General features: G+C 43.2%; 1 protein-coding gene across 4 annotated transcripts in view; it reads left to right on the plus strand.

Annotated features, from left to right (window-relative positions):
* Positions 1-11,213, plus strand: part of LOC111638433 — a 39,125-nt gene extending 27,912 nt beyond the window's left edge. For 2 of the 4 annotated variants that reach the window (XM_023384140.1, XM_023384142.1), the window contains exons 4-18: positions 1,239-1,297; positions 1,942-2,003; positions 2,498-2,586; positions 2,666-2,771; positions 2,839-2,993; positions 3,067-3,150; positions 3,401-3,497; positions 3,792-4,015; positions 4,313-4,423; positions 4,497-4,543; positions 4,611-5,800; positions 5,878-5,976; positions 6,108-6,233; positions 9,168-9,317; positions 9,910-11,213. In XM_023384140.1, the coding sequence (XP_023239908.1) occupies positions 1,239-1,297; positions 1,942-2,003; positions 2,498-2,586; positions 2,666-2,771; positions 2,839-2,993; positions 3,067-3,150; positions 3,401-3,497; positions 3,792-4,015; positions 4,313-4,423; positions 4,497-4,543; positions 4,611-5,800; positions 5,878-5,976; positions 6,108-6,233; positions 9,168-9,317; positions 9,910-10,866 (3,556 nt within the window). In that variant the 3' untranslated portion in view covers positions 10,867-11,213. The remainder of the gene's footprint in view (positions 1-1,238; positions 1,298-1,941; positions 2,004-2,497; positions 2,587-2,665; positions 2,772-2,838; positions 2,994-3,066; positions 3,151-3,400; positions 3,498-3,791; positions 4,016-4,312; positions 4,424-4,496; positions 4,544-4,610; positions 5,801-5,877; positions 5,977-6,107; positions 6,234-9,167; positions 9,318-9,909) is intronic. The other 2 variants (XM_023384141.1, XM_023384144.1) reach the window with 2 other exon arrangements.
* Positions 11,214-19,803: the final 8,590 nt, after the last annotated feature.

Consider the following 19,803-nt stretch of genomic DNA (forward strand, 5'->3'; position numbering starts at 1 on the left):
AAACTCGCAATAGGTTTAGTGACGACACTCCACGTTGGTTCCCTTTTGGCTGGAGGGAAAAGCTCTCCTTCGTATCCCACAATTCTTTGCCGAGCAAGTTGGGTAACAAATTACCCGAATATACAGTTTCTAAATTTGAATAAATATTAATTTCAAATCTACATAAAATATCGAATTTCTTTATCTTTTTGCTCCCCGTAATCTGCATAAAACAGTTTTTTGCCGCTGGTAAGTTTCTAATTAACCAACGTATTAAATGCAATTAATCGTGGCATGGATTGAATTAAAATAAGTAATATTTACTCAATTTCTTATTTTATCGAGGTTATGGCGGAGCGGCACTGGATTTAGGCAAACGGATCTGTATTTGGGTGTTAGGTAGATTCTTTCCACTTTGGCCCGGGGAAGGTACTGTACTTAATAGAGTCTGGCTGGTGATTTCCATACTCGGGACGAACACCAGCGGATGGACTCGGAGAACGATGGCGGTCGATGGCTCATTTAATGCCATTAATTTGAATAAATAGATTAGGAAAAGACAAGAAAAACCAATGGTTTGGGATTTACGACGGAGGAAAAACGGAGCTGGTCGTCGTTTACAGTCGAACAAGACGGCAAACATCCCGATTCTTTTGCCAGTAAATGAATGAAATCGAGAAACTCGGAAGAGGCGTAATTTATTGGCAGACGTCTCTTCCTCCTCTTCTACTTCTTCTCCGCCAAAAAAGAAGCGCCTAATCGATTACGCTATTAATTTGACGATACGAACGAAATTAAAAAACAAGTCCTCGAACAATCGGGATCGATCGGGCCTCTTCCGAACGATCTGTTGTCCCCTCTTTTTTCAAACAAAAAGCGGTTAGACAATCGATAGAAGCGTTCGATTTTCTCCCTGTTAAAAACGTGTTTACGCGCCGAAAGAAAGGGGAACGAACCGATAAAGGGTCCAAGACCGCTCGTCCCTCTCTCGGCAATCTTTCTCCTTTACAAAAAGGCGCGCTTCCCGTTAATTAGACAATTTCCTTTCGGCAATTTTCCGTTCGACTTATTAATTGGTCGGCGACGACTTAATTCCAAGGAGCCCATCGATTAGGGACGGTCGATCGAAACGTCTTCGTTAATAGGTGTCGATTCGATGCGGTTAGAACTCTTCTCCCTCCTCCTCCCCGGCCGCGGGTGTATAATGCCCGATTTCGGTTTTTAATCTATGTGAAAGTAAAAGCGTGTTACGTTTTCAGATACCTCTTCACCATCGTCAGCTACCTGATCGGAGTTTTCATATTCGCCACTATTGTCGGTGAGTACCTCTTGTCTTCTTTCTCGCGCCAAGATCTTCCTCTCATTCTCGACCGAAGCGACTCCTTCTCGTCTTCAAATTAGAATGCTTCCCGTTTCTGTGTCTCTACAAACGGAAAGCATTCTCTAGCAATTTTCCGATTGCGCACGGTCCAGCTTCGGTATACAATAGCGCCTTCGTAAGTAGCCTCACTATCATTTACTTCATTTGATAATCTTCGGTATTGGCGAATTACGTGGCAAATGGCAAATTCCAGCGTTAAAACTGCCAATTATGCCGTAGTCCACACAATTCTTATCGTTTGAAGTACTCGATTTAGCGCTGGTTTCGGTGGCCTTCGTACTTTTAGCTTTGGACGATTCGAATTCGGTCGTTTTAACCAAGGGATTGTACTGTACAGTACGTACTGTACATACATTCCCTTCGTTAAAACGGAGGGAATGTACAATCCCTCCGTTTTAACCACCTTTATAAATGATAATAAAATGGAATTTAAGTTAGAAAAATTCTCCACTTTCTGGATAATGGCATTATCGCTGCGGCCCGTCGCTCGCCGACCGGACCCTAATGCCAGCGAAAGAACGAGAGGAAGAATCGCTTGTCGTTGCTTGGCCAGAACGGAGACTGATGTAGGCACATTTCAGGTCAGGTGGGTAACGTCATCACCAACAGGAACGCCAGTCGTCTGGAATTCGAGCGTTTGCTGGTAAGTGCTCTTTCCTCCGCTTCGCTCTCTTACCAAAAACACTTCTCAAACTTTCACGGTCATTGTTTTTACCGAGACCGCTGCCCCGTTCCGTCCAAGACCTCCTCGACTGTACTCGACCGTACAGTACTGTACAGCGCCTTCGATTCGTATAATAATAGAAAGGAAAATTCCTTTCTCCGCCCACCGACCGTTGCCTGAAAGAAAAATGTCGACGTCAAAGGAGCTGCCCAATGACGATAAACTCCGTTTATATTTGAAATCTTTGTTTTTATAAAATGCATCCAACTCTGTTTCCGGTTCTTTTCTTTCCGTTTATTTATATTTTTCTTTCCGTATCGCTTCGGAAATCCATTTTTTTACCTTTCGTTCCGTTTCCTCCCGTCGCCATTTCTTCCCCTTTATCTGGGATGCTAGCGGAATTCCTCGTGTTTCCGACGCCGCTTTGATTTACCATCGCTCTCTTCCTTCATCTCCGCTTTCTCTCGCCTCAGGACGGCGCCAAATTGTACATGAGGCACCACAAGGTTCCCAGGAATATGCAGAGGAGAGTTCAGAGGTGGTACGATTACTCTTGGTCCAGGTAATCCGTTTCGTTTCTTCAACGACTCGCGATTTCCTCCTACCGAATCCACCAACTAACCGTTCTTTCTGGTTTCCAGGGGTCGAATGCAAGGAGGAGGAGACATTCATTCGGCACTGGGCAGCCTTCCCGACAAACTGAAGACTGAGTTGGCCCTCCACGTCAACCTCAAAACGCTAAAAAAGGTAAGGGGGATGCGGTCGGATGGTCGAGGAAGACAGAGTTTTGCGGACGATTTCCGTCTCGTTTTAGGTGAGCATCTTCCAAGAGTGTCAGCCGGAATTCCTGCACGACTTGGTGCTAAAGATGAAAGCCTACATCTTCACTCCCGGAGACCTGATCTGTCGCAAGGGAGAAGTAGCGAGGGAGATGTTCATCATCGCCGACGGCATCCTGGAAGTCATCAAGTAAACCATCAGCGTTATTGGCGGGTGGGTCAGACAGAATGTCCCTGACCTTTCTTCCCTTCCTCTCTTCCAGCGAACTAGGAAAGGTGCTGACGCAGATGAAGGCCGGAGACTTCTTCGGAGAGATCGGCATACTCAACTTGGACGGTTTCAACAGGTATTTTAAACATAATTACTCGAATGTAATTAAATTAAGCGGTCGGGAGCGGAGGAGGAGAAGAACCTTCCCTCCCGACTGTCCCGAGGTCTTCCGCCTCTTTGAACTTTTGGCGGAAGAAATTGGAGTTTGGCTAATTTCTCCCGTCTCCGGGGAAATAAATTATTTAAGACGAAGGGAGAGATGTTTTTCCGTTAGAGAATTCTTAAAGTTAGCGGAAGGAGTGAGAATGTCGACGTTATTCTTGCAGAAGAACGGCCGACGTCAGATCCGTGGGATACTCGGAATTGTTCAGCCTGTCTAGGGAAGATGTGTTAGCCGCCATGAAGGATTACCCCGAGGCTCAGGTAACTCCTATTCCTCCGAATACCGCCGTAATCGAATTGTCTCGCTACTCCGCTTCTCGGATAAATTCTCTTTCCCTTCCGGGATACGCTTTAATTACGACTCTCGAGTAAACGGTTACCTTCTCGCCTAGTCGAAAGGACTCTCCAACTCTTTACAGTTGTGTCTGTCGGGCGCTCTAATGACAAGGGAAAGAATTGACCGGAGTAGGATTATCGGGACTCGGACTCGGGTTAAAGCGCGAATTTCCCAAGGCAAGAAGGGGAAACTGAATTGTCCGTGTTTTGTTTCGACAGGAAATTCTGCAGACGATGGGAAGGAAGCGACTGATGGAGGCGCGACTGTCGTCGGGAGGCAACAAGAAACACGAGGATCGCGTCGACGCGACTAGCCCGACGGGACTGAGAGCGTCGAGAAACAGGGAATCGATAGACGCTTGCAGATCTCGGGAAATGGTGAAGAGAATTAAACACGATGTCCAAAGTTTGAGAGGTCTGCTACGAAGTAAAAGTATCCCCGTGTATGTTCAATTGGCTATTCATTAGGCCTAGACTAGCAAAACTTTTAAGCACTAGGCCTACATGAAAAAGTCATTCTTCTTTCATTTAAAAGTCTTGCTTAAATATTAATTTTAATCCTCTTTAAAGTATAAATGCTTAAATTTTATTGCCACCTCGCCTGGACGGGAGGGTGTTTCTCGCGCCGAACGGTCGCGATACAAATAACTTTGTCAGCTTAAATCGAACGTCCGTTTGTCTGTCGTTGACGCGACGCAGCTTCCCGCAGTTATCCGTTTCACGCTTGCAATTTATTGTAGAAGACAAGTGGACGAGTCGGAAGAAATGGAACTTCAATCGCTGACGTCTCGACAGAAATCTCGGGACACGGAAAGCGGATCCGATATAAATTCCATCCGAAAATTTATGAGGTAGAAAAACTATTCCAATTCTTCTTTGTCTCTTTCCTTTCGTCCGCCTATTTTATATTCGGAACGATTGCAGGAAAATCCGATGGAAAGGGGACGGAGAAAGTTCTCGACCCCTTCGAGGTAAAACGTCATTAATTATTTACTTCCTCTTAGAAAATAGCTGACTCGTTTCTCGGTCTTCTTCCAGGTTTGGTCAGGAAGATCTCTTGCATCAAGCCCCAATTGAGTTCGGACGCTAACGACGCCACCGTCCCCCCTTCGCTGGGCTCGGAGCCTATCGGAAAAGGTCTCCCTCTGTTGGAAAGAATCAAGTTGTTGAAGGAGAAAGAACGAATCAATGTAGAAGGGGAAGGAGAGAAGGAAAGGGGGAGTGCGGGAAGCGACGCCAACACCGTCATAGGAGAAGGACTGCCCCTGCTGGAGAGGATAAAGCTTTTGAAAGCCAAGGAAGAGGCTGCGGTTCGTAGGAACTCGGAAGCGCAGTCGTTGGTTGGGGGAAAAGAAGTGGAGCGATCGTCCGAACTACCTCTTTTGAAAAGGGTGCTGTTGCTGAAGAGTAAGGAAGAGCAGAAACCCAAAAGCGAAGAGAGCGAAGGAAAGCCTTCGAATCCCGAAGAGCAAACCATTAAACTCCCCTCTACCAAAAAACCCAACGCCTTCCAACTAATCTCTAAAAGCATCAATGTACAAAAACAAGAGAATCGGCGAGCAGCGGAAGACAGCGCTCTCGATTCCAAAATGGCGTCCGATAACGACAACGAAAACCCGCAATCGAAATGCCCGAAATTAAAATTGAACGGCGGCGGTTATCGAATCGCCGACAGGAAAGAGCACCCGAACAGGGAGTCCGGGATAGAATCGCAACTGTCCACGGTCGTGGAACACGCGCAATCGCCACCCCCTGCCGAAATCCAAGGCACGAATGCCATCCGAGTCGGACGAGACTCTGCGGAAGAGTCGACGAACGAAGAAAAGGGCGAGCGTCCACCCGAACGGGTCGATCGCGATCCACGGAATGGGGAGGAAGATGCGCACGCCACCAGAAGAGCCAGACTGAGGAGGATGTTGGCCGTGGCGGAAAACACTCGAGAGACGTCTTCGACCGCCGAAGCGCCCAAGACGGTTTCTAAAGACGCGTGGAGCCAGACGGAGGAAGATTGGGCGTCGAAAGAGAAGACGGACGAGGGGGATGGAAAGATGCCCGTTCTCCGAAAATCTCCCGACCGCCCTCCTTCTTCGGACGGGGAAGAAGCGACGATGACGCGCCTGAGGGCGCGATTTCGCTCCACCGTCGACGACTCCCTCTTCGACGACGGCCTCCAAGAGTACCTGATAAAGATCATGAAGAACGTCAGACGGGTGATGAAGACTTACGTAGTGAGTTTCTTACATAAATCCTCGCGAATAAAAGTGAAATATCCATTAAAAATATTGGAGCGGGTGGTGTCGTTTAGATGGAAAAGCAAACCGAGCTGCGATCCAGGGTGGCGGAGCTGGAAGAGGAACTGAGGAAAAAGAAGTCGGTCATCAGAAGACTTCGCTGTTCCCTAAAGGTAATTCTAAAGTCGCTGGGACTTTTAGGTATTTCCCTCTTTAAAATTTACGTCATAAATCGATCGTTTCGTCACTAACTAAAGTTTACTGTACGGGGAGACTTTGTAAATGGTCTTTCTGACGACATCAGGACGACGTCGACGGACGGGCCGTCCCGCTGACGCAGTTCGCCCTCCTGGACGACGAAAGCAGTTACGATGACTCCGACGTCACCAGCCCGGATACGGACACCGAAAACGACCTCCTCCTCAGCTCGGTAAGCCTCTTTCTCTCTCCTCTTTTCCATTACGAACGTCCGCGCGCAAATTGATTCTCCTCGGAGTTTAAGATGAAAACTTTCCGATATTCATTCTAAGTGCGCGTTTGCATCGGCGATTCCTAAATGGTCATAGGCCAACGTACCAAACGTCCTTCAGTCCGAAACGAATAGACCAACCCATTCAACTCTGTTGGTGACGATGAGAAATACACTCTCGATCGAAAGTCTGTCGGTCTATCGACTGGAAATTACGGAAAAATGTGCTGGGGTGCAATGTTTGGCTTTATGGTTCCCGACGTATCTCGAGATTGGGATACGAAATATTCTTTAAAATGCCCTTAAAATTTAATGGGCAGTTCGAAAGGTAAAATCTGAGTTCGAACACTCGTCCTTATTACGGCGCCAATTAAGCCCGCTGGTGGTTTTTTAGGGGCAGACAATTTCGATAGTCTGCCCGATTTCTGTTCGAGATGGTGACCGGCTAGCTTAGTCACGTGATCTGGGCCTATTGAAAGGATTTTTTTTACCCAATCGATAATTTGTGTATCGGTTTAACTGTCAATAATGCTAACAAACCGTAGAGAACTGCCTATTATGGCACGGCGACACGGCGCAATCGTCTGACAAGATATTTCTGTAGCAGTCTATATTCTTGGACTCATTTATAAAGTATATTCTGCCCACACCTTTACTAGATACGATTGGCCAGAAACTTTACTATCTGGATCAATCGATCGTTATTATAGCCCTGGTCTTTTCAACGCCTAACGTAAATTTGCGTCATATCCGTGCAAATTAAATTTGAAATTACCCAAAAAGTGAAATAAAATGACAGAATCCCGACTGCCAACTCTCCAATCGTCACTCTGTTTGGCTCAGATAAGGCGCTGCATATTGTACTGTACTCGTCGATAATGGCTTCTTACGTCGACCATAGGCTGTTAACCCGTTTTCAATGTAAAAAAAAGCAAAAATGCTAACGTAATTTTTCAATTGTTTAATGACAGAACTTATTGCCCCGTGTGCCAAAAAATTGACAAGTGGGGAGATGAATTTTGAAATAAAAAAATATCATTCGTCATTGTCACTGCTAGAAACAAATGAAACTACGGTATTGTGGTTACGGACACGAGCACCGGCGCATTGTTTACGAGTGACGCATTGTATTCGTTCTTTCGATCGAGATCGTGGCTTCGGGCATTTTAAACAATCAATTGCAACTAATTCTTACTTTTTTCTTCTGGAAATGTCTCTGCTGTTTTTTTCTCTTACAATTCCCGCTTTTTAACACCACTGTTGAATAACTTTCTCTTATTTGCGCTAGTTTTTTTTAAATTTTTAATGATTCTCTTGTAGTTTGTTCTTCTACTAGTGGATTTTAGGCTGGGATTATTTTTGGTCGACCAATACACCGGCGAGTTTTCTGTTTGCGCTCTTAAGCTCTCGGATAACGACCGATCTCTTCTGGACTCTTTTGGCCCGCACTTCTTAGTTTTCCGATTGATTCGGGCTGTGTAAAAACTCGGAATCACCGAATTGTCCATCTGTTTTCTACGGCGCGAAGACATCTTCGCCGAATGGCTATACAAAAATCGTTAATAATAGTTTTGGGTAGCCGGTCTTCGACAATAAAAATATTATAAATGGCTATTGTCTTTCCGTGTTATTTTTTTCCTACGCATCACGAGCAAGATTATATGACGTTGTCGATGATTGTAATCTGTGTAGTGACTGGAGTTTACGCGACGTGTGGAGAGGTACGGACTAAGGAACTATACCGTTATCTCGGTAATAATTGATTACAATTATGTACTCATTTGTGATATATGATTATTTGGATAATTAGAGCTGGCTGTTGCTTTGTTACTATTGAGGGATACGAGTTGTTTGGTGATAAGCAGGAATTATTTTCCCGTGACCCATTCGAAAACAGAAATAACGAATCCCGCTCGTTTTACACCCTCCGATGCAATTATTTTCAATGAAACTCCGTACGCGTGGTCGCTTCAGTATTTTCTGTATTGCAAAGTTCGTGGGTTGTGGTGTAGTGGCATAGACTATCGTTTCGTTTAAGAAATCCTGAGAGCCAATCTTTAGTAGCTTGTTTTTTATCTTAACACCAATCGGACGATACTGCATTCCATTTTCTTTCGAATATCCGTACGCTAATGATTCGTCATCCGTTGTCGTAAGTCCAAAATCTATCTTCGACGCATCTGGTGGTGTCTTTTCTCTATCGGTTTCACCATCGAAACGTTGTACCAATTGAAAAAACGTCTATTAAATCTCGTCCAAAACGGGCGAGGCGCCGTACGTTGTTTACGGTTTGCGATATAACGACTGGCTCCCAGGCGCCATTTTGTAAAGACACGAGTAAGACGTAATTAATAATGAAAAACTACAAACCGCACGAAATGCTCGACATTGACGGATGGAACGAAAATGCTTTAAGCATAAAAATAGAGAAAAGCCGTGTGGCGGCTGGATGACTTTCTTAAACGAGTAACCGGAAAGGCTAACGTTACATTTTCTTCAATTCATTTCCGACACTTTTTTGGGGATGAAAATACTTATGAGATGTAATTTCCGTAGACGACAACTTCTGTAAGACCAGAGATAATTTTTGTAGTTGCTTAATTCTAAGCGCCATTTTGATCGATATTTTCTCTTCCGTAAAACTGGCGATCGAGAGTCTATTCGGTCCGTTCTCGCCAAAGACTAACGAAGAGTAACCAAATAATTGGAAACAGTAGAAGTTACTCTTCTTTCTTAAATCTATTCTCGTCCGGCGGAGAAAATCGTAAATCGTTAATTAAACTGTAGAAATATATATAGAAGGACGAGAGACAATTTAGGAATCCCCGAAGCGCGCGGAAAGGGGGAGGCGAAGTGGAGGCAATTGCATTGGTTAGTTTTGATGTGTCGTCGCAGACCACCTCTCGGAGTTCGAGCGTTTCGGAAGAAGTGGAAGGACCCAGGTTGCTTCGGCATCGCTACTCTTGGCCCCAAGGCACTCCGCCCGGAACCGGAAAGGGACGAATGCCTCCGCCCAGTCATTCTTGCGACGAACAAAACTCAATGGTACGAGGCGTTGTGTGTGGTGACTTTGCTTTGTCCTTCCGTTGTACTCGTTTTTGCTCTCGATCCTTCGCTCCCGCACCACCCGGTTCTCCGTCGAGCCCGACGGGTGGAAGAAAGCTGACTTTGAAATCGAATTCTTGGTGGCGGGCGTCGTCCCGCCACCGGAAGTGTTCGATTTTCCGAAAGAAACGATGCTTGTTATCTGTGCGGATGCTTTTTATTTGCGTCTGTGTCCCTCCCCATCTGCCATGTTGTGTGTCACGCTGCATGACTCCGGTAAGCGGATGTTTCCGTTCCGTGTTCTGTGTATTTCTGCTCGAAATCCCGTCTTTTCTAAACGGCTTTGCATCGTATCGTCCTTATCTTTTCTGTTTGCCGTTTCTTATTTTCCCATCCCGATTCTCCGCGTGACCAAAATTCTAGTTTAAATTTACGAAAATCTCTTCTATTATTTTTTAATGGCACGTCTATTGAATATGTGATATTTATGTGGCACGCACCAATCGGAATCGTCCTCTTAAGCCAGTTTTTATTTTTATCGTGATTTATTTTCAAAGGTGAATTTTACATGGTGTAGTTTCGTTTTCCGTAGTCAGGTCTGGTGTTCGAACCCGACGACATCTGGAGGGTAGAGTTTCCGGCCAACGGAGTCTTCTCTGGATCGACGGACAACAACCTGGAGGAAGCGCTTCCAGAAGCTAACGATTCGTTCAGCTCGGAGGGGGAGGAGGAGGAAGAGATGGCCACCTCGTGCAACTGGGAAGCCAAGATGCTGGTGGAAGAATTCGAGAAGAACAGGAGAAGATCCACCGACGACGCCATGCTCTGGAGTTGGATGGTAAACAGGAAGAGCCTTCAAGAGTGGAGAAGGTCGCGTCGCCAGGGGAACAGAACCAAGAGGAAGCTCAGTCTGGTCGACGAGAGGACGCTAGACACCTGGTCGGCCGGAACCGAATCTCTCTTCCACCTGGGTGGACAGACGCGTTTCTCCAGCACCGAACGTCTAGTGGAGGCCGCACCTTCCTCGCCGGGTGCTTCCTCCAAACGAATCCATGGCAAGGAACAGGGATCTTCCGCCGTTTCCGGTCGGAAGATCAGGAAGCGCGGAGGATGGCGCGAAAATCCGGGAAGGCCGAAAAAAGGTATGCCTCGCTGGTCGAGTCTGGACGACGGGGGAGGGCTGAAGCTGGTATCGGGAGAGGGGGGAGGAAACTGCCGCGTGCAAAAGAGAGAAAACGTCTCGACCGCGGTTCTGGGGTGGCCTTCCAGTCCCTGTCTTCCCACTATCACGGAAGACGATTACCACCCGCGCCCGTCGCGTCCGCGCCGGGGGTCCCCGCCAGTCAGCAGAAGTTACAGCCAAGACTGTCTGACCGGAAGATCGGCTTCCTCCCTTCCGGCCGAGTGCCGGTCGGACGACGGAGCTTCGGAAAGGCACTCGGAGAGCAGCGAGCACGGGGAGGAATCTCCCCTCATACCTTTTGCTCAATGTAGCGACGACAGCGTCGTCATCGACCTGCCCGAATACCAGACGCTGCTGGATCCCTGAACGAGCGGTCGGCGCGTTTTCCGTCGTGGTCGAGCGACGGACAGCAATAAGTTGTTTGGTCGTTCCGGTCGCTTTCCTTTCTTCCGCCGGCGCGTGGCAGGGATCCGCCCCATGTACATAAAACGCTGTACACATTGTAATATAACACTCGAATCGGTCGAGCCGGAAAGCGGAATCGCGACTACCAACGACGAAAAAGTGCGAATGTTGCAGCAACTTTTATCCACCTTGATCCTTTAATAAAGAGAATTCGCACCAGACTAATCTAGAGTATACATAAAGATCTGCTAGAGTATAATTTTTTATGTACTAGAAATTATTGTTATTATTATTATTATACGAGAGAAGCACGACATATTAAGATTGGAAATTTTGTAATACTTTTAAAAACTACAAATTAAAGTTATTTACTGAAATCAGCCTGAAAAGTCCTTTGGCCTACCTCCTCCCGTCCCTCCTTTACTCCGCGGTTCCGGGACGTTCGGAAACTCGCACTCGGCGGACGGAGGGTGTTTCGTCGGTAAACCCAAGTAATTAGAGACGGGAAGCTTTTCTTTTTCTTTTTCTTGCGCGGGTTTAACGACCGACGGAAGTTTGTTCCGATAATTACGGCCGACCGGAAGATCCGAAATACGAGAAGACTCGCGCTTCTCTTAATTAATCTCGATGACGCTTCTATCGAAAAAAGAAAGACTTTCCTCTTCCCTCGGTTAAAGTTTAAAGACGGGGTTCAATTCGTCCGTTCGTCGTTCTTTGCCAAAGTTCTGGGACCGGAGATCCGCTAGCAATTAACTAGCTTCTAGTCCTTCCAGTCGAATTAAAATATTAATTGCCGGGAAGACTGAAAATGACATCTCCCCTTTTAAGTGGCGCGCGATAAATTTTCGGAGAATCACCCGCGCTATAATTAAGGGATTACGAAGAAGCCGAGGGAGGGAGGAAAAATCCTTAGCACTCCGATCTTATCTGTGGCTGGAAGAGCGGAGTGCTAAGGATTCTTCTTTTCTTTCCGCTATTATCGTGTCTAACAACTTACGAGAAACTTTCCATCGCCTTTCTTCTTCCTAATCCGTCTACCGAGCATTTTCATTCTGACCGAGTGTAAAATTCGATAATACGTCATGGCCGTTCCGTAATTCGTAGCCCAACCCGATGATGACGAACGGGTGCCGAAACTTTCGGCCAATCGCTGGCCGGTGTCTTCGCCCGGTAATTCCGTAAGTGGAGATATTTTATGATCAAATTATAAAAGCGAATTTCGTGGACCGTCGGAGATGAAATTTAGGGGAATTGGACGCGAAATATTGTAAAAAATAAAAGATTGATGGAACGGGTCGTGTCGCGTTAGATTCTTATCGGCTGCCGAAAAGTCGTTTTTGACGGCTAATTGTTATAACGAACTTTTTAAATATTTCGTGCTTTGCGCTTTTTATTTACATCTTTGCCAAAACTCAAATAGGGTAGTCAACGTCTCTCTTTTCGATGCTGATTGCAATCAAACGTCACCGTTTGGGGCAGTCGAGGACACTTTTTCCATCAGGCTTTATAGTGTCCGCAATTGTCTCGAGGTTCTCTTTGTAGTATATTTACTAGGTTTTCTCGTAATATTCTATAACTTGTGATTGCAGCCATCGGGATCTGCTCCTAAAATGGCAGTGATTTAATATTCGAGATGTTCGTTTTCCATGTTTTATAAATTGACGAATCTAACGTATTTCGATTTCTAATGAATTTGTGCAAATAAATAATTATATTTAATTTCTTCATTTCCTTTGTCGCTAAAGTTTGGCTACTTTCTGTCTGTCCATCTGTCCGACGTTATCCCAGGTACTGCGAAGTTGTCTATTTTTACTTTTTGGGAAAGAAAACAAGTTAGAGTTTTGAATGCGATATACCGCGTAGTAGCCAACGGATTGGAGTATCGAGCCACGTAAAAAGATGCAAATTTTCTGTAATGAATCTAGTGATACAGACTAAAATCGTGTCCGCCATTCTCTCTAGTCTCAGATGACGAATAGTCATTTTTGGTACGACTTTTCGGCAACCGCCTTTGTTTCTCCTTCCGCCATTTCTCGTTTTCGGCCATCGAGGCTCGAGTTTTCCGTCGTAAAAATATCTAGCAACGAGTTGCGTAACTCTCCCGGCAAAATTCTTATGTTTAAAAAACTTTAAGATACGTTAGCACCGAGTTAAAATTGTGTGTGGTCCATCCGTTATGAGACGTTATTGAAAAATAACTTTTATATTATTAAATATTATAAATACGCTTAATTTTGAAGATAGAAACGAGTTTCAAAAAATATTGTAAATGCCGTTAACGAGTAAAATTTTCACTAAGTCCGACTCCACTCGAGATACGACGCTTCTACCTCTCTCCTCCTCGACCTTTAACCAGCGAAATATTTAATAGCATCGATGCCCTTTATACACAAGCTACCACGCCAAATTTCGTTTCTTAATATTTATCCCATCCTCGGATGTAAAACGAAACAGATGCCAGCGCACACGCATACCCGCGTACCCCGGTATTAGTTTTTGACCCTTTTGGGTTTGAAAGAATCTCAAAACGTCGAGATTTTAAACACGTGGAGGGCCAAATGTGACACGATTGGAACATAATATTATAACAGCCGGAAAAATACGTGAAATGGATCTCCTCCGACCTTGTCCAAAACAAAACCAGCCGTCTACCCACGAGATGTTCTTCACTATAGCGCAGTCTCGTTGATCCGGCATATCTGTAAGATGGCCTTTGCATTTCCGTTTCCGTGAAAATGTTACTCCTGTCATATATCTCGTTTTCTTGTTTACTCTGGTTTCATTTCTGTGTACAGTATTGCGCGTGGGTGCTCCGTATTACTGTATTTTCCCGTCTTCCTCCAAAAAATCGGTACCGGAGCTGCGCGTCATTCGTTACCTTTAGGCCAGAGTTTCCCAACGCAATCGGAACTGACCCTTTACGGTCGATGAAAGTTGTTTGGCCACGATAAAACTTTATAAATATAAAAAATTTTACACATTTTTTGGCTCTCAAATAAATATAGGAAGATGAATTTTAAAAATCATATAGGAGACTGACTGTCACATGTTTATATATTACATAATATTAAAGAGGATCGATGGAAACAAATTTTCATAAAAGGAGTCGATAGACGAAAAAGGTTGAGAACCCCCGCTTTACGCCTGCCTGCTCTTGGTAATCTGCACTCTCGCTAATATGGCACACCACATTTGTGCACGGAATGTCCGGATTAGCGAGAGTCTAGTGTATTTTCTTCCGGAAATGCATTTTTCTCTCCCAATCATTCGTCGGAATCGGTGAGTTCTGCACGAGAACGAATACTTTGGACGGTCTGTTTGTTACATTCTGAAACGTCTTTTCTGGTCGAAGTCGCAGACGGCGTTTTCGCTCCTCCGTTACGCTGATTTTCCTTTGGGCGAGTCGGGGAGGGTATTACCCTCCGGAGATTGAAAAAATATTCCCTCGTATAACCGCATATAAAATACATTTTGTAAAAAACATAAAACAACCATTATTTCTACGTGTACATATATAAACATATGTATTAACCGACCAATTGCATTCGTCACACTTTCAGATAAGAAAAATTTTCCCAGTGAATGTTTTCTGAAAGAAACACTACCGTGTTACGAACTTCTTCCGATTCCTCGGTGACAAGAAAGACTTGGATTGCAGTTTTCTTCTTTCAACGCTTCCCGTTCCATTTTGGATTCATCGCATTAGCTATTTACCTGACGTGATAAGCGTTACCCTTATTTGTCGATACGGCGGGAGATTATGACGAAGGACGGCGTAGTTATCCCGGAGCCAATTTCTTTTCCAAAAGTTTACCAATTAAAACTGGAATTGTTACGGTCGGTCCCCGAATTTCGGACGCAATTCGTCTCTAAAAATGAGTATGGAAATCGAAAGTTGCGCACGTTATAATTTCTTAATTTGTATACTCGATATCTTTCAATCGTACTAAGGAAGAATACACGGCACGGGTACCGAACGTTACATTATTTTACTAATTACGCTTATAAGGTACAGATCGGTGACACGAACGGCAATACTTTGGAAGCAAACACCAATCATTCTATTACTCGAGGATAGAGATCATACATTACGTAACGTTTACGTAAACACTGCCACCTCCATGTAAAGCATCGTAACCAGTATACGTATCCTCCCATAACTGCGTTACTTAATTCATAGATAATCCCGATTCGACATAACCCTCGAAGTTACAAAGTGCTAAGTATAGATCTATACCATCGTGAATCTCACTCGTAGCGCATCTATACGGAATTAATAGGGATACAGAAAGGAAACAATATGCCTTACAAAATTTTTTACTACTCGAGGTATCCGGCTTTATTCGGAAAAAACCCGCGGAAGGAGGTTCAGCCGCGCCTGATACCCCCTAACTCCGTCCTTGCCCATACGACACGCGCAGTATAATAATCGGCGATAAAAACAATGATTGCAGTTGTATCGAGGATTCCACCATAGACGAATGATTTAGATTTTCGGTCATGTAAAAATCATCCTAATGACCGAAAACGATGGCGATTCCGTGGACGAATAACAGAATGTTCTTTATAGTCTCATAAAAAGGAAAAACACTTCAAAATCATCCGCCACTCGATTCTATCGCGAGCCTACCAGAACCCACGACGGAACCTAAGAAAAAAAGGCCCTCTTAGTGCACACAGGACAGAAAGAGCTCTATTACGAAAGGAAAAGAGGATATTTCATCAGTGCTGGATATTTTCAAAGATGATTAAGAGGAATGGCTAGTAAATTCGATTTCTTCTCGGGCATAAACACTCGCCAGTCGTCGTCTTAGAATCTTTTATTTCTATTAAAATGACTGAAATGTACTGTACTCTTTATCCTCTACAGCTTCTTTGTAAATATACAATAACGCTGAAGAGGATAGAAGGATATTTTATACATATACAATATATCATTACAGCTTTGATATCCATTAAGAAGTATTTAATGAACGGGTCGATTCTCTGTCGAGAAGACGAAATGGCAATTAATTGTGGGTAGAAAAACTCGAGAACTTCATATTTTTAGAAGGAGAAACTTTGGCAGAAACGGTCGATTATTTTTAATAAAGTTTTTATCGTTTAAATCGTTATTTAAACAGCACAAGCAATACTTTCGGCTCTTAGAAACGATTTTTCTTTTTCTTTTCTTCTTCAAACGTTCGGTCTTTTATACGATTTTTAATGTTGATAATCAAATTCGATAACGATAAAAACCAAATGGAGTTGTTGTCTTAAAATAAACCCCCTTTTTTATTACGCGACCCGTTTTAAAAGAAAAATCCGAACATTTTTTCTTCACAAGTTTTCCTATTATCGAGGTTTACAATAGTCGATTTACGAGAATTCGATACGAGTCACTTTATTTTATTCTTCTCCCGATTTAAGAGAGGTTTTTGTGACGTCGGAGTTACGCTGTACTTTTACTTCAAATGCTAAACAGCATAAGCATCATTATTATGCGCTTTAAAAGAATTGTTACGTTCTCCTGTTACATTAAGGCTGGGAAGACGACTTGTCACTTCTTCGCTTTAGAAACAAGTCTCATCATCGATTCCTTACGTACAGTACGCAACTAGACACGTCATCGTACTTATAGTAATTGATAAGATTCAAACGTCCCACACTCGCGACGTGTAAAGCGCCGTGTACAGCGCTCGACCTTTCAGAAACATCGTTCCTCACGTTTTTAAAAAATAAAAGAGAGAAAAACCCGCGTAAGTATGGTGAATTGGACAACCGTTTTTGCAATTTATAACATTTTCGTAATTATTCGTTCTACGCTGTCGTGTGCTCGCCATTGAAAATTGAACTCGTGCCAATTCGTCCAACGTCTACCTCCCGAGAACGGTGGCAAATATTTGACGATGATAACAGATGAAAGTCTATATTCGTCAGTTTATTAAATAAGATCTGGAAATTTTATTTAAATACACCACACACGTAGAATAGAAATTGATTTAACGTGGAGAAAATGGGAATGTATCAAATATTACATAAAGCCAATGCGTGTGCCTAATGCCAGTTCTCTCGTTTTTATGAGGTCACGGGTTCGCATCCGGTTCCTTCCAGTTATATTTGTTGCGCCATTTTAATTAAAAACTGTATATTTCTCGTTAATAATACATTGTTATTCTTATACAATTTTTAAATTTGCATAAAAATATTCTGACTACACATCCCATCGGAGGCGACGTTAACACTCTACATACATGAATGTAATGGGGAATAACATTTGCATCAATTGCTCGAAGATACAGTAGCATCAAATCTCCGTATAACGCCCTTCGTCATTATCAATAAACGGTATAGACGAGTAGATGATCTGTATTAATACGCTATAAATATTACAACGCGCCATACTAATAGGCGTATATCATAATTAAAATCATCGAGTTGTGCGACTCGTCACTATCTACGTAAATCCTTGACGTACTGGATGACGTATTCGTCACGCACGCTTAAAAGCCATTTTTTATATAATTTCACTCCTTAGTTGCTTACGCTCTTCCTGTAAAGACGTGTTTCGTGCAGAGGTTCGACGTTCGAAGGTGAAGCCAACATCGCGTGGGCAGCTCCTTTTGTTTCCGGATAAAATTGATTTCCGTTGGATTTAACGCTTCAAAAATCGCGTTTTAAATTAATTTCGGAATAAGAATTAATTTTATTTCGGTCCGGACGAGATTTAAGCTTAAAAAATTATGTAAATATGCTTCCAAACTCGACGTTTCCCTTCGTATTTCGAGAGGCTTACACCGGAATAATAATGTAAATTTTGTGATAAATATGAGCTCTTTCTACGTGCAGTTTATTTGCGAGAACAGCGTATAAAATTATTCTACCGGAGATTTATCTGGCGTGACTTTAACGTTGAAGATTTATCAAATTTAAAGAGATCGCTTCTGGGAATACAAAACTCCTCGGGTTTGTTCGATCGATCAGTTTTTATTAAAGCCCGAAGAGTAACCCAGGGCCTTGTTACTTCTTCTGTCATCTTGCCGTAACTTTTGCATTCTTTCGTTCGCTAATTACCGCTTACATCGCGATTAAGTAAAATCACCGTTCCCGAACGGACGTAAATCAATAATTTAAATAAAATCACAATTCGCCCCCGAATAATCGTTTCTTGTATTAACAACACTCCGTAACTGATATTCAAGTGTTTAAAATAAACATAATTTTAAACACGTCGGCGTGAACCGCTACTTAACCGCGTGTTTACACTTGGGGTGTCGTCTCTTTGTTCTTTATTGCGGCGGGTTACACGCGCTTTATGTGCGGAATAACGCAATTATTTGGCCAAATAATAAATTTGCACGATAGCCTATAAAAAATGTCGAAAACAATACATCCGCCATATAAAAATCGTTTCGGGAAACCAGAAACAAAGTCATTCGACCCGCAAGCTACAAATCTAAATTACCGGATGCCCGATAAATCATCTTCTCCTCCTCTTCTCACGAAACAAAACACTACTAAAATATTGTTTATATATATTTTTATATTTTATAAAATATATATTTTTTATGTAATGACCTTAATCAAAATGATTTGTAATTCCATTTCTTTAAACTCTTATAAAATATCTAGTTTAAGAGCATTTCCAGAAACTTTTCCAGTAAAATTCTGACAGATTTTTATACCTTAGAAGCCAAGAAAATTAATTAATATAACACGCAAACACGTATACAAAGAGCATTTAAAACTTGCTTAACGTACAAAAACAATTAAAAGCTTGGATAATTCATTTTTATTTGTTACGTAGGCCTACGCGTAACAATAATGTCGTACATAGAAAACCGTTTCATTGCCGAGAACACGGCAGTGACGATTGCGACGATCGATCGAGACTAAGAAGAGAATAATAATTAGTATTGATATATTAGCGCTAATTACCATTCCCTCGTTATTATTTAGTGTTAATTACGATGACGAGTAATGGTAACTCGGAAGTCCAGGCTGAAAATAAGTTACTCCGTCACATCTTATTTTTGATTTAAAGACGGAATAATTAACTAAACGTTCTCCGACCAGCAGTTGGACAACTCTTCATTTTTAATCAAATATTCAATAATGTAGACATCTCCGCTCTTCCGATCCAGAAATAACTCATTTCTTCCCATTAAAAATGCCAGGAAAAAGTCTGCAAATGAAAGCACGAAATGTTTATTTTCTCACTTTATTTAATATTTTTGTTTAAAGATTTACATCCCCGTCTCCCCCTCGCATTCGTTACTAATTTTTCACATTGCGTAAATACGCGGAATCCTCGGAGAAATCCGCATAATGGAAACCGAAAATTCGTTTGTAACGTTGCGTTACGTTCTTTAAAGACGGCGCCGTAACGTCCAATTCTCTCATATATATATGTACTGTACACATCGATCAATAAAGCCTCTTCGTATTGACACTAAAAACAATGATAGGCTTTCTCTTTTCTCCCGTTCGAGTCCACCCTACTATCGCCCGTGTTTATCTACGCATTACCTCAAATCGTTTAGAGTACCCGCAGGTAGCGCTTCTGGTTTAAAGCTTATATTTAAAGTGTTGCCGGAGTTTCCCAGTTTACAGCACGTGACTTAATTCACCAGGAAAAAGTAGGCAGAATAATTGACGACGTCGATGTGTTACGCTGGCGATCCCGAAAAGGAGAGTGGAAGACGATAAAGAAGAGGGAGAAACGATGTTTAATTCATCGAGTAATATATTATGTAAGAGTTTGGATAATAAGTGACAACTTGGGTAACGATCCACCGAATTCCTACATCGACCGGAGCCAACTTCTATTTTTAAACGCGATTGTTATCCCTGACGGACGGACGACACCGCCATTAGCGGTGACGGCTGTAACTTGGACGTTTGACGCGACCTCCGACA

Source organism: Centruroides sculpturatus, unplaced genomic scaffold (genome assembly GCF_000671375.1).
Source record: "Centruroides sculpturatus isolate CEXI.00-Female unplaced genomic scaffold, Cexi_2.0 scaffold1067, whole genome shotgun sequence".
In the NCBI taxonomy this organism is placed as follows: domain Eukaryota; kingdom Metazoa; phylum Arthropoda; class Arachnida; order Scorpiones; family Buthidae; genus Centruroides; species Centruroides sculpturatus.